The sequence below is a fragment of the Delphinapterus leucas genome, chromosome 3 (genome assembly GCF_059928025.1).
Source record: "Delphinapterus leucas isolate spDelLeu-1000000601 "Yukka" chromosome 3, BTC_Dleu_Yukka2, whole genome shotgun sequence".
Classification (NCBI taxonomy): domain Eukaryota; kingdom Metazoa; phylum Chordata; class Mammalia; order Artiodactyla; family Monodontidae; genus Delphinapterus; species Delphinapterus leucas.
The window spans coordinates 161,385,781-161,398,087 of NC_143131.1; the positions used below are offsets into that span (position 1 = coordinate 161,385,781).

Below are 12,307 nucleotides of genomic sequence, written 5' to 3' on the forward strand. Positions count from 1 at the left end.
AGGGTGATAGTGTTTGTGTGTTTCTGACCATCTCCAGGCCTGCCTGCCAAGTTCACAAAGGGTCTGAGGAAGGAAGAGGCCATGGAAGGGGCGACGGCCATGATGCGCTGTGAGCTGAACAAGGCAGCCCCCGTGGAGTGGATGAAGGGGCCCGAGACCCTCAGAGCCAGGGACAGAGTGAGCCTGAGGCAGGACGGGGCCGTGTGTGAGCTGGAGATCCGTGACCTAGTTGTGGCAGATGCCGGGGAGTACTCGTGTGTGTGTGGTCAGGAGAAAACCTCATCCACACTCACTGTCAGGGGTAAAGACCCACGTGGCCAAGCAGAGCTGTGTTTTGTTGTCCAATTATTGACTTCATGGCATCACCCTGCACTTATCCTCCTTACCCTCCTCGTTTCAGTGCCACCCTCTTCCCATAACTCCACAGAATTCCTTCCTCCTTCTGGGCTATTGTGTGAACCACGAGCAACCAACATCTGAGCTACTTTCCACCCCTCATGTCACTGCACGTTCTGTCCTGTTTCCTGTTAGTGTCTGTGTCTTTTACTCCATCCAGGCATGTGCTGTTCCCCAGTAATCTCCGGAGAATCTGATGTTCTCCACACTGTCCTACCCTCTCCAGCCCTGCCCAGCAGATTCGTACAAACATGTGGCCTGAGGAGTCTGCGGAAGGTGTCACAGCCACACATTAAACGGACTGGGCCGAGGGAAGCCCCAGTCCACAGCGTGTGCTTGGCACACCCAGCACATTGCCCGTGTCCAGTTGTGTTTTGTGTCTTCTCTGTGATGTCCATGTCCTGTCTAATCTGTGCCCTTAGAGAGTGTTATAGTGTTTGTGTCTTTCTGACTTTCCCAGCCCTTCCCACCAAGTTCACAAACGGTCTGAGGAAGAAGGAGGCCATAGAAGGGGCCACGGCCACACTGCACTGCGAGCTGAGCAAGGCAGCCCCTGTGGAGTGGAGGAAGGGGCCTGAGACCCTCAGAGCTGGAGACAGAGTGAGCCTGAGGCAGGATGGAGCTGTGTGTGAGCTGGAGATCCGTGGCCTGACCGTGGAGGATGCTGGGGAGTACTCGTGTGTGTGCGGGCAGGAGAGGACATCAGCCACGCTCACCGTCAGGGGTAAAGACCACGTGTGACCACGTGGAATGGCATTTGGTGGCTGCCCATCACCACCTCTCTGCTCTCAGTTTCCTTTTCTACTGTTGTGTCTCACTATCCTTTTCCTTCCATAATTCTTTTATTGTCCCTGTCATGGTCCCTGTCTGTTGTGTGGCACATGTACAGGTTGGACCTTTAAAAGTCACAGTCCACAGTGTGTACTGGGCACACCCATCAGGTGGTTGGTGTCCAGCTGGGTTTTGTGTCCTCTATGTACTGTGCACGTCCTGATTCTTCTGTGTGTTCAGAGAGCGTGATAGTGTTTGTTTCTGACCATTTCCAGGCCTGCCTGCCAAGTTCACAAAGGGTCTGAGGAAGGAAGAGGCCACGGAAGGGGCCATGGTCATACTGCACTGTGAACTGAGCAAGGCAGCCCCCGTGGAGTGGATGAAAGGGCCCGAGACCCTCAGAGCCGGGGACAGAGTGAGCCTGAGGCAGGACGGGGCCGTATGTGAGCTGGAGATTCGTGGCCTGGTTATGGCGGATGCCGGGGAGTACTCTTGTGTGTGCAGGCAGGAGAGGACCTCTGCCACGCTGACCATTAGGGGTAAAGATGGCCCTGTGGACTTACTTGGGAGCCTGTATTTGTGCCCTTGTCTCTTGTGCCCACACTGGCCCCCCATGAGTGCTTGCCTCCTCTGTGCCATGTGCAGTTTCTTTATGTCACCCTTGTGCTCCCCCGTTAGAGCTCTGTTCAGTGTCCTTGTGTCTGCTTACTGATCTCCAGCCAAATACGCTTGCCGTAGGGAAAGAACTCCCACCATATTCCCCTCCCTCCACCCGTCATAATGCAGTCAACTTTCTCCTTATACCCCAAAGCCTCTAGTCAGGATCTGACAGTCATGGCCCTGCCCTAGGGGTCCAAGGAGATCCCCCTGCCCCCACCTTGATGACCTGGAGGGATACAGGCCTGTCTGTGGGCTTCCTGGGTGGAGATCAGCATGAGAATAGTCTGGGTCAGATCCAGAGCTCCTCTCATAGCCCCCAGTTCAGTCCCTCCTTCCCCTTAGAGTGGACCCAGGCCCATGACTCCACTTCTACCCACAGCCTTCAGGAGCCCATGGCATTGGGTGCTTTGGGCAGGTCGGGCAGCTGGGGTGAAGCCACAGGCCACAACTGGCCTAGGCCCTGGGTGGGTCTGACTGGGTTTTGGGGTGCCAGTCTCCTGGCTGGGTGTCTGGGCACCAGCCTTGGGGCTGACCTTCTCTCTCCCCTCCACCCCCTGACCCCCACCCCACAGCCCCACAGGTGGTGTTCAGGAAGCCACTGCAGAGCCTGCAGGCTGAGGAGGGCACCTCAGCCAGCCTGCGGTGTGAGCTGTCTGAGCCTAGCGCCGCTGTGGTCTGGAGTAAGGGTGGCCTGGAGCTGCAGGCTGACGAGCGCTGGGAGCCACAGCAGCGGGGCCACGTGGCGGAGCTGGTGTTTCGGGACTTGCGCCGGGAGGACACTGGAGAATACACCTGCACCTGCGGCTCCCAGGCCACCAGCGCCACCCTCACCGTCACAGGTGGGCCCCGAGGCTGGCCCCACGTACTGTGGGAGATTGTCAGGGCCGCACCTCCACCCTGGAGGTGACACGGGCTCGCGCGTGCAATGCGGGGCAGACCTGGCCTGAAGCTCTTCCCCCCTCTACCCCTCTGCCTTAGCTGCACGCCTTTGGGCCCGGCTGCCCTCATAGCTGCTCCTGCACCTGCCCTCATATTCTCCCTCACCCCTGTAGTTGCACCCGTGAGGTTCCTTCGGGAGCTGCAGGCCCAGGAGGTAGACGAGGGTGCAACGGCACACCTGCGCTGTGAACTGAGCCGGGCAGGTGCCAGCGTGGAGTGGCACAAGGGCTACCTGCAGCTCTTCCCCTGTGCCAAGTACCAGATGGTGCTAGAGGGCACAGCCGCTGAGCTGCTGGTGCACGGTGCTGAGCAGGAGGATGCCGGCCCCTACACCTGCGACACAGGCCATGCACAGAGCACTGCCAGCCTCTCTGTCCGCGGTGAGCTTCCCAGGGCCCCTGCCCTCCCCAGGCCCCTCAGCCCCCATGGAGCTGGCAGGCGCCTTGAGTAGCAGCCCTAAGAGCCCCTCCCTGACCCCCCAGCCCCTAGGCCCACGTTTAAGACGGAGCTGCAGAGTACAGAGCAGGAGGCGGGTGGTGTGGCCCGGCTGTGCTGCCAGCTGAATGACTCAGAGCCTGGGGCCCCCGTGCTGTGGCTCAAGGAGGGTGTGGAACTGCAAGGGAGTCCCAAGTATGAGATGAGATGCAAGGGGGCCACGTGTGAGCTGCTGATCCACGGACTTGAGGCCAAGGACACGGGCGAGTACACCTGCATGGTGGGCAGCCAGAAAACCTTGGCCTCCCTCACAGTCAAAGGTGAGCCCTCCCTGCCACACCCACTCCCCATATAGCTGCCCTGGGGGCACACCTGGCCCATCCCGGCACCCCCTCTTGCCGGGTGCTGTTCTGGGGCGGCTGTAAGACCCCTGGGTTTGCAAGCTTTCTCTGCACCACTCTGGAGCTGGTGCCCCTAGAAAAGAGCGTCGACGGTGAGGAAACCGTAGCCCTTAACACTGCCCTGCCTCCCGCCCTTGCCAGCAGGTGGGGCAGCCTGGCCTGGGCCACCCTCTGTGAGCTCCTGCCTCCCTGGTGTCCCAGCCAGGGCAGGGCTGGCCACAGGTGGGGGAAGGAACAAAAGCAGCCCACCACCCCACAATCCCTTGCCCACTTCCTCCAGACAGAGGTGCCCCCAGCCCAAGCTCTGTCCCCAGTAGCTCAGTGTCATGGTAGGGAGCTGTGTTGTGAGCCAGCTGGGTGATGAATCTCACGTGGGGCAGATAGAGGCTGTGTGGCAGGAGAAGAGCATGAGAGTGCCTGGGAGGGCTTCCTGGAGGTGAGTTGGGGCGGGGGGCATGGGAGCTTGGCCCAGGTGCTCTGACCTCGCTGGTAAAGGCCCCCTTTGCCCACACTCCAGAGCCTGAGGTGACCATTGTGCGGGGCCTGGTTGACACCGAGGTGCAGGCCAACGGGGAAGCAGAGTTCAGCTGTGAAGTGTCGCGGGCTGAGTCCGTGGATGTGGAGTGGCGCCTCCAGGGCCTGCCACTGCAGAGCAGTGAGGTGACAGAAGTGGCCGTGCGGGGTGGCCGCACCCATACACTGCGGCTGAAGAGCGTGACTCCCGAGGATGCGGGCACTGTCTCCTTCCGCGTGGGCCTCCACACATCCTCTGCCGAACTCACGGTCACAGGTAGCAGGAGCTGGGCCTCACTGCTCACTGTGCTTGGGGCCAGAACATCCAGGTCCTCCTTGGGCCAGGCCCTGTCAAGGGACAGTGATAGATGACAAGCTTTCCTGCCTTTGAGGGTGGGGAACTGGTGGTGAATGAGTGATTCTGGGGTGACCCAAGATGTTGGGGTAGAGTGGTGCCCAGTGTGCTTGTCTTCAGGGATTGGGGCAGGGGTGCTGGGGGCAGACCCTGGGGACTGGGAGGTGCTCCTGATGGTGGGGGAGGGGCATCCCAGACACGGAGGCTGATGCCATGCCTCTACCCCACCCCCAACCCATGCAGCCCCTGAGGTGACCATCCTGGAGCCCCTGCAGGATGTGCAACTCAGCGAGGGCCAGGACGCCCACTTCCAGTGCCGACTGTCAAGGACCTTGGGCCAGGAGGCCCACTGGGCCCTGGGAGGGGTGCCCCTGCAGGCCAACGAGATGAACGACATCACGGTGGAGCATGGCACACTCCACTTGCTCACCCTGCACAAGGTGGTGTTCCCCAGACCTGCCTGTACCCTGCAATGCATCCAGGGGCCTTCCCACCCCCCAGGGGTGGGAGAGGGAAGGTTTCAACTCCAGTGGAAATGGGCTGGGGACTTGCAAAGTAGAGGTGGTTGAAATGGCACTGCTGGGCTGATGCCCCCATCTCTGCTTCCACAGGTGACCCCTGAAGATGCCGGAACCATCAGTTTCCAAGTGGGCTCATGTCACTCAGAGGCCCAGCTGAAGGTCACAGGTGGGCAGCCCCCTCCGATACACCCAGCCTTCCTGCTTGTAGGTGTCCATGTTTCCCTACTCAAGGAACTGTTGGCAGGTGGTAAGGCCAGAAACCTGAGCCTTCCAGCAGTGATCTTGCTGTGGGGTGACAGTTTTCCACTCTTGACCACTAAAGCCACTGGAGGTGGGCTAGTGAAGATCAGCCTGAGAAATTCTGGTGTATGTTGGGTCCTTGTGTGGGATCAGTGCTGTGTGTAGGAGGGGAGATGGGGAGTCTGGCTGCTGGGGACCTGGGCCCTGAGATGGAGGCAGGGCCTTCTGGACTTGTACCCTCCATATAGCTACTCCTTGTGATGCAGGTTTGTGTGCTCTTGTCCACATTTACACACACCTGCATACCTGACAGGCTCCCAGATGTTGATACAATAGCACACCTGTGACACGTGAGTGGTTTGGGGCATAGTGTACCTGAGCCCAGACATGCAAATAGGATTTAAGGACCTTCAACTTGTTATACCTTGTCCCCAGAGTTAGTCATCTCTGGATACCTGGCCATGAGAGACCCTCCCTTGCTGTCCTACTCCTGGTTCTCATACTGGTCCTGTCCATCTACCATCCACTGGCCATCAACCCATCCACCATTTACCCATCCATCTATGCATGCATGCATCCACCCACCCCTCTATTCCATCCATCCTTCGATCCATCTGTCCATCCATTTATTCAGCCTCCATCCATTCATCAACCATCCATCGTCCATCCATCCATCCACCCACCATTATCTACCATCAATACTTTTATCCATCCACCATCTATCCATCATTAATTCATCCATCTATCCATCCATCGAGCCACCATCTCCCCATGCATCTAGCATCTACCCATCTGTCCACCATCTATCCACCATCAATCATCCATCTATCCACCATCCATCCATCTAACCATCATTCTACTACCATCCATCCCTATGTCCATCCATTCATCCATCTGTCCGCCATCTACCCATTCATCCACCTATCCATCCGTTTATCCATCTACCATTCAGCCATCCAGCCAGCCATCATTTATCCATTATCTGTCCATCCATCCACCATCCATTCACCCATCCATCCACTCACCCATCCATCCACTCATCCATCCACTGTCTGTCCATCATATATTTACTATCTACCTCGAGAGGGGCCATTTGCAGCTCTCCCCTCAGTGAGTCCCCAATCTGCTGGGGGAGTTGTACATGGAGACAGTGTGTCCTGAGTCTCAGGTGTCCCCACCCCGAGTCTTCATGTGGCCTGTGGGGCTGGGAAAGTCTCCAGAGTGCAGTGCCCTCAAGTTGAATGATGGGAAGGGGCAGTATCCTGTGTGTCCTGAGAAGAGTCAGGCCAGGAGGGGCCTCATGTATTCATCAGAGTGGGTGTCTGTGAGAGGCAGCATGGAGCTGGGTTGGGTCTTGCAGATCCCACTGAGGGAAGTGCCTTGGCCCCTCTCAACCCGGTGTCCCCAGTTGGGGCAAACTGGCTCATGTACAGACAGCAGCTATGGCTTCAGGCAGAGAGCCATGAGCATGAGCTTGTGCAGATGGGTGGTTGGTGGGATACAGGGAAGCTTGGGAACTGTGCTGAAGATGGGAATGGGGAGCTGGTGGAGCAGGTTGGGGATACAGTTAGATATGCACTCTTGGGAGAACATGGAGGGGCTGGTGTGGGCCTGGGACTAGAGAGTTGATTGTGCATGCCTAGGAGGGACGTGGAGGGCTTCTGAGGGAGAGCCTGGCTGGGGCGGGTGTGCAGGCACAGAGCAGGCATCTGGGAAACCGCCTGGGCTCATGCCCTGCTGTGTGACAGATCAGGGGGAAATTGCCATTTTGCATTAGGGCCCCAGAATCTTAGGGCCAAAGGGACCTTAGGGGGCATCTGGACAAACGGCCCTCTGGGGGTGGGAGAAGCATCTGCTTCCACACTCCCGGGAAGGAAGGGTCACTTCGTGAGCAGACCCCCTCCGTCTCAGAGAGGTGGACCCCATGACCTCTCTTCTCTATCCCACACTGAACCCCATAAAGATGGCAGCCATGGGACTTGGGGCTTGTCAATTCTGCCTTCTGAAAAGGGTGAGATGCAGGTCATTGGTCTCCTTTGATGAAACCGAACATGTTCTGAAGGGGGCTGTGAGGTGCAGGGGGGCTGAGCTGGCTTTCCACAGGCTATGGGTGGTCTTCATGTCTCACTTTGTGAGCAGGGGGTGCCAGCTGGCTGGGTAGACTTCTAGACCCCAGCCCCAGGCTGCCTCCAGCATGGTGGACCTCAGGGTGGCCCCACAGACCCAGGGTACCCCCAGCTCCCCTCCTTTCGCCCTCTTGCACAGAGGCAGCACCGTGCCTGGTACGTGGCTTACAGAACGTGGACGTCTTTGCGGGGGAGGTGGCCACGTTCTCCTGTGAGGTGTCCCGTGCGGGTGGGCCGGAGGCCCACTGGTGGCTGGATGGGACCCTGCTGCAGGACGGCCCCCAGAGTGCCATCTCCGTGCGTGATGGGACCTTCCATTCTCTCACGCTCTCAGGCCTGGGGGTCGCTGACTCAGGCACCATCACCTTCCGTGCAGGGCCCTTGGTCTCCAGGGCCAAGTTGTTGGTCAAAGGTACCAGCCGATGGAACCCTGCCCTATGCTGGAGCTTCTGCCCCTGCTGCCCCTGCACGCTTCCTGCGGGCTCCCAGGGTGGGAGTTCAGGGACTGGCCTCCAGCACGCAGACTGGGCGTCTCTCTGTGTGTACCATGAGTGCGCACTGTGGGCAGGCTGCAGTCCCACCTGCGGGATGAGAAAGAAGGCCGGACTCAGCAGTGAAACTGGAGGCCGACCCCATTCCCACCTGCTTATAGGGCCCTGGGCACGGCTGCCCACCTGGCCACCACTCTGCGGTTGCCCCTCCCTCAGTCACATACCCAGAGAGCAGCCTGGAGGTGAAGGCAGCTTTCCCAGCCCTGGGCATGGCCTGCACTGTCCTTGCTTGTAGCTGCTTCCTGTGCTGTTGGCTTGGTCAGGGTCTTGCGCCCTTGCTGGGAAAGAGCTAGTCCTTGGGGAGGGTAGTGGGCTTCCAGGGAACCCCCTCAGCTGCCCTCCCAGTGGGGGCACTGGCAACTTCTGGCACAGCAGCCCAGTGTGGCTTCGACTGGCATATTTGTCAACTGGCCTCCTCCGTGCTCTTGCAGAATAAAGGTGGACATTTGCCCAGGTCAGAGGGGCAAACCGTTTGTTAATAGGATTTCAGCAGATGGAGATGGGGTGGGAGCCCTGAGGGGGCAGGCGACAAGGCCCCTGGAGAAGGGATAAGTTGGGCTGGGGGTGCCAAGTGCCCATCGGAGCTGTGGAGCCCGAACGGGCCCAAGGGCTTTCAGGAGTGGTTGTTGTGTCCTACTGGGACAACATGCGCCCTGGGCTAGAGGAAGTGAGGGCTCAGGGGAAACAGTGGCTAGGAGAGGCCCAGTGGATGGAGACTGAGCCAACAGTCTGCTGTGGGCGGGGGTGTATGGGGGCAAGGTTTGCCCCACGTGGAGGGCCCTGGGTCACCGGGGTGAGTCCCCCTTCTACCACAGCCCTGCTTTTGCTTGCCTCCGAGTCGCTGATGCTGACTGCAGAGGGTGGGTGGGCCGCAGTCACACTGCTCCAGCTGACGCGTGCCTGGCCTGTCGGCCGACAGATCCCACAGTGGAAGTGGTCAGTGCCATGCAGGACCTGGCAGTGGAGGAGGGTGGCCCGGCTGAACTCCTCTGCCAGTACTCACGGCCCGTGCAGGCCACGTGGACGAAGGACGAGCAGGAGGTGTGCGCTGATGGGCGCCGTGTCATCATAGAGCAGGACTGGACCGTGGCCAGGCTGTCCTTCAGGCCGGCCTTGCCCTGCGACAGCGGCATCTATACTTGTGAGGCCGCGGGCACCCGCGTGGTGGCCCTGCTGCAAGTGCAAGGTGAGGCCGTCTGGCGGGCAGCCCCAGGCCCAGCACAGCTATGGTGCTGCTCATGTGGAGCCATAATGGTGAAATGGCAGGCAGGGACAGCGTGCTAGAAAGATGGGACCCCAGTAAGCAGACCCTAGGCTCTGAGCCTACCCACCCAGACCCCTTCTCCTCCCCAGGCAGCCTGACAGGACAGCACAGCTAGAAAACACAAGGGCAGAGGCTGCTTGAAGAATCTGTATCCAGCTCAGCCTGTCGGGGAGGGGTGGAGGTAGAGGCAGGCAGGGAGGCAGCCTCCAGGCAAGCAGGTGGGTGGGCGGGCCTGGGGCCTGTGTGGCCATAGACGGGGGCTGTGTCCTAGAGCAGAGGAGGGCCACTGGCTGAGCTCCACGAATACTGAGCTCAGACCCCAGCTCTGCCCCTTCCCGGGCTGGTCACTCAGAGGATGCCCTGAGCCCCACTTCCCTATCTGGCAACACAGCCAGGATACCCTATGGGGGGCCAAGGAGGGGAGACAATGGGCTGCAGCTCTGCAGGGGCGGAGGTGCCATTTGGCTGAAGCCACTCTCTATTTGGGAAAACCTGAAACGTTCCCAGTGGTGAGTGAGCTGGCAGCTGTCAGGCAGTTGTCAGGGGGCCATCCAAGCTGGGAAGAGCAGATGGGACCTGGTCGGGGCCACTGGCTGCCTGAGGTCGCTCACACCCCATTCACACACTAGTTCAATAACTTAAGTTTTTAAACACTTTTTTTTTGGCCCCTGGGGGCACAGCAGTGAACAGACAAAACTCTCTCCCTTCAGGGGGTGACATTCCTGTGGGAGCTGAAGGAAAATGTGAGAAGAGCTGTGGGGAGGGGCTGCAGTGTGGACCTGGGCCTGAAGGAGGCAGCGGGGGTGGGGGCTTGTGGACATCTGGGGCAGAGCCTTCAGGCCTCAGGCAGGGAGTAGAGAACAAAATGCAGAGAAGCAGGAGATGTGGCAGGAGGGAGGCCTCAGGGGCTCACCACTGCTGCTTTAATATCTGGGCTTTTATAGAAATAAAGCAGCATTGATCCTTGGATAGCAGCTAAGGAGGGTGAACTCCAGCGCTGATTGCAGGCCCAGCCTTCTCCCTGTCCCCGACCATCTCATCGCGGCCAAGAGCAGCTGCAGCCCTGATGGGGCTGGTCGCAGCCGTCCAAGCACAGTGGAGATGTGGGATGCACTCCTAGGTCCCCGTTGGTTCTGTCAGTTCTGACCTAGGGAGGAAAGGAGCCAGGGTTATGGGGGGGAGTCTGGTCTGTGATGTGAGCAGACCAGGGCCAGGAGGGTGGCAAGGAGAGGGATGTGGATGGGCCCCGTGGGTCCTCTGCTCTGAGATGCCCTCCCCTCTTAACTCCTCGGGGACCCCTGTCCAGAGTGGGCACCCCTGCCTGAGGGGTGTGTGGACTCTGTGGACGAGCTAGGAGGGAGCATCAGGGCTTTGTGCTGGTTCCATTCGGGGTGCATATCCCAGACAGCAGCTGGGACTGTGGACCTGGAGCTTCGGCCAGGCTGCCACCCCCTCGGTGACCGCAGTGGCTCCTTGCTGTCGTGTGGGTCAAGGCCAGACCTCCCCAGCATCCTGTACAGCCTTGGGTGATGTGGTGCTCCTTTCCTGCCTGCCCTTACCCCTGCCTATTGCCCCCCACCTTGTTTTACATCCTTCACCCCACTGGCCTGGCTCCCTGCTGCCCCCCTGCCACAAATCCCTTTTCAGTCCCATCATGGTGTCCCCTCTTATTTCTTCCCTTGCCTGGACACCTCCCCTACCCATCCTCAGAGATCCACCTCATTCAGGAAGCCCCCGTGGACTTTGAAGCCCACTGGATCACCTTGGGTCCAGGTGGCCTGTCATGGGAATTGACTCTTGGAGGTGGCAAGCCCTTGGGGACCAGGCATTGAGCTGGATCTGGGCCTTGGCATGCCCAGGCCTGACATCATGGCTTCCATGAAAAATGCATAGCTGCTTATTACTGACCCCTGGGCTGTATGTACAAGAGAATTAGGTCAGGCTGAAAATTAGGGCAGAGGTCTGTCTGGTCTGAGTGAGTGAGGGGAGAGCCCAACAGGTCTGCCAGCCTGGCTTGGGGAGGAAAGGAATGGAACACTTTTCCAGAGCCCCATGCTGCAGCAAAGCTGAGAGGCATAAACCTCCGTCTGGGTTTGAGCCCGGCTGTGGCCGCCAGTGAATTTTCAGTCTGTGAACATTCGTGAGGCTTCTTATGTGTGAGGTGGGGAGGACCCTCCTTCCCAGCCGCAGGTCTGGTGATGGCATGGGGATGGGCAGGGCCTCGGGAAGTCCCTGTGTGGCTACTTCAGGTGGACACCCAGACGCCCCCCACCTGGCTGCATTCTCTTAGGCCCTTTGTCCTGAGGGGGGCTCTTCCACGTGACTCTTGGGGGTGCTGGGCTGGAGAAGCCCTGAGAATGCCCTGAGCCACCTTCTTTCTGCAGCCAAGAACACTGTGGTGAGAGGCCTGGAGAACGTGGAGGCACCTGAGGGCGGTGAGGCGCTGTTCGAGTGCCTCTTGTCCCAGCCGGAGGTGGCCGCCCACACCTGGCTGCTGGATGATGAGCCGGTGCGCACCTCTGAGAACGCCGAGGTGGTTTACTTTGAGAACGGCCTGCGGCACCTGCTGCTGCTCAAAAACCTGCGGCCTCGAGACAGCTGCCGGGTGACCTTCCTGGCGGGGGACGTGGTGACATCTGCGTTCCTCACAGTCCGGGGTTAGAGTTGTGGGGTCGGGAGGGTGGGCTGGGTCCAAGGGGGGAGGGTGGTTCTCTGCGATCCCTCCCACTGATACCCCACTGCCAGAGTGCGGGAGGGTGGGGATGTAGGGGGGCGGTCAGTCGCTGAGACCCCTCCCACGGGATCACCCACTGCAGGGATGCTGGGGGTGGAGCTGGGACCACAGGCTGTGTGTGAGTCTCTCAGACCCGTCCTACCAAATACCACAGGCTGCAGGGGGCGGGGGTGGGTGGACTAGGGCCACTGTGTGGGAACCTGGGGCTCTTCAACCTCTCCCACCAGATACCGGATACCTTACTGCTTGGGTGCAGGGGGAGGGGCTGAGGCCAGGGATGCTGGAGGCATGAGCCTCTCGGAGCCCTCCCACGAGCACGAGATATCACACTGTGGGGTGCGAGGGGGGTGGGGTCCTAGGAGGGGGCATAGGTTACTGAGACCCCTCTCACTGGATATTTG

The 12,307-nt window shown here is 59.6% G+C and overlaps 2 protein-coding genes across 2 annotated transcripts; both read left to right on the forward strand.

Annotated features, from left to right (window-relative positions):
• Positions 1-1,498: 1,498 nt before the first annotated feature.
• On the forward strand, positions 1,499-6,399 carry LOC149749890 (obscurin-like). Its single transcript, XM_089908609.1, has 7 exons — positions 1,499-1,706; positions 2,400-2,666; positions 2,880-3,146; positions 3,249-3,521; positions 4,039-4,392; positions 4,714-4,910; positions 5,082-6,399. Exons 1-7 carry the CDS (start codon positions 1,499-1,501, stop codon positions 5,394-5,396), a joined length of 1,881 nt encoding a protein of 626 aa, XP_089764735.1. The 3' UTR covers positions 5,397-6,399.
• A 168-nt stretch (positions 6,400-6,567) lies between these two features.
• LOC149749891 (obscurin-like) lies at positions 6,568-12,203 on the forward strand. The gene is made up of 4 exons (XM_089908610.1): positions 6,568-6,577; positions 7,497-7,769; positions 8,828-9,094; positions 11,518-12,203. Exons 1-4 carry the CDS (start codon positions 6,568-6,570, stop codon positions 11,832-11,834), a joined length of 867 nt encoding a protein of 288 aa, XP_089764736.1. The 3' UTR covers positions 11,835-12,203.
• The last annotated feature ends 104 nt before the right edge of the window (positions 12,204-12,307 follow it).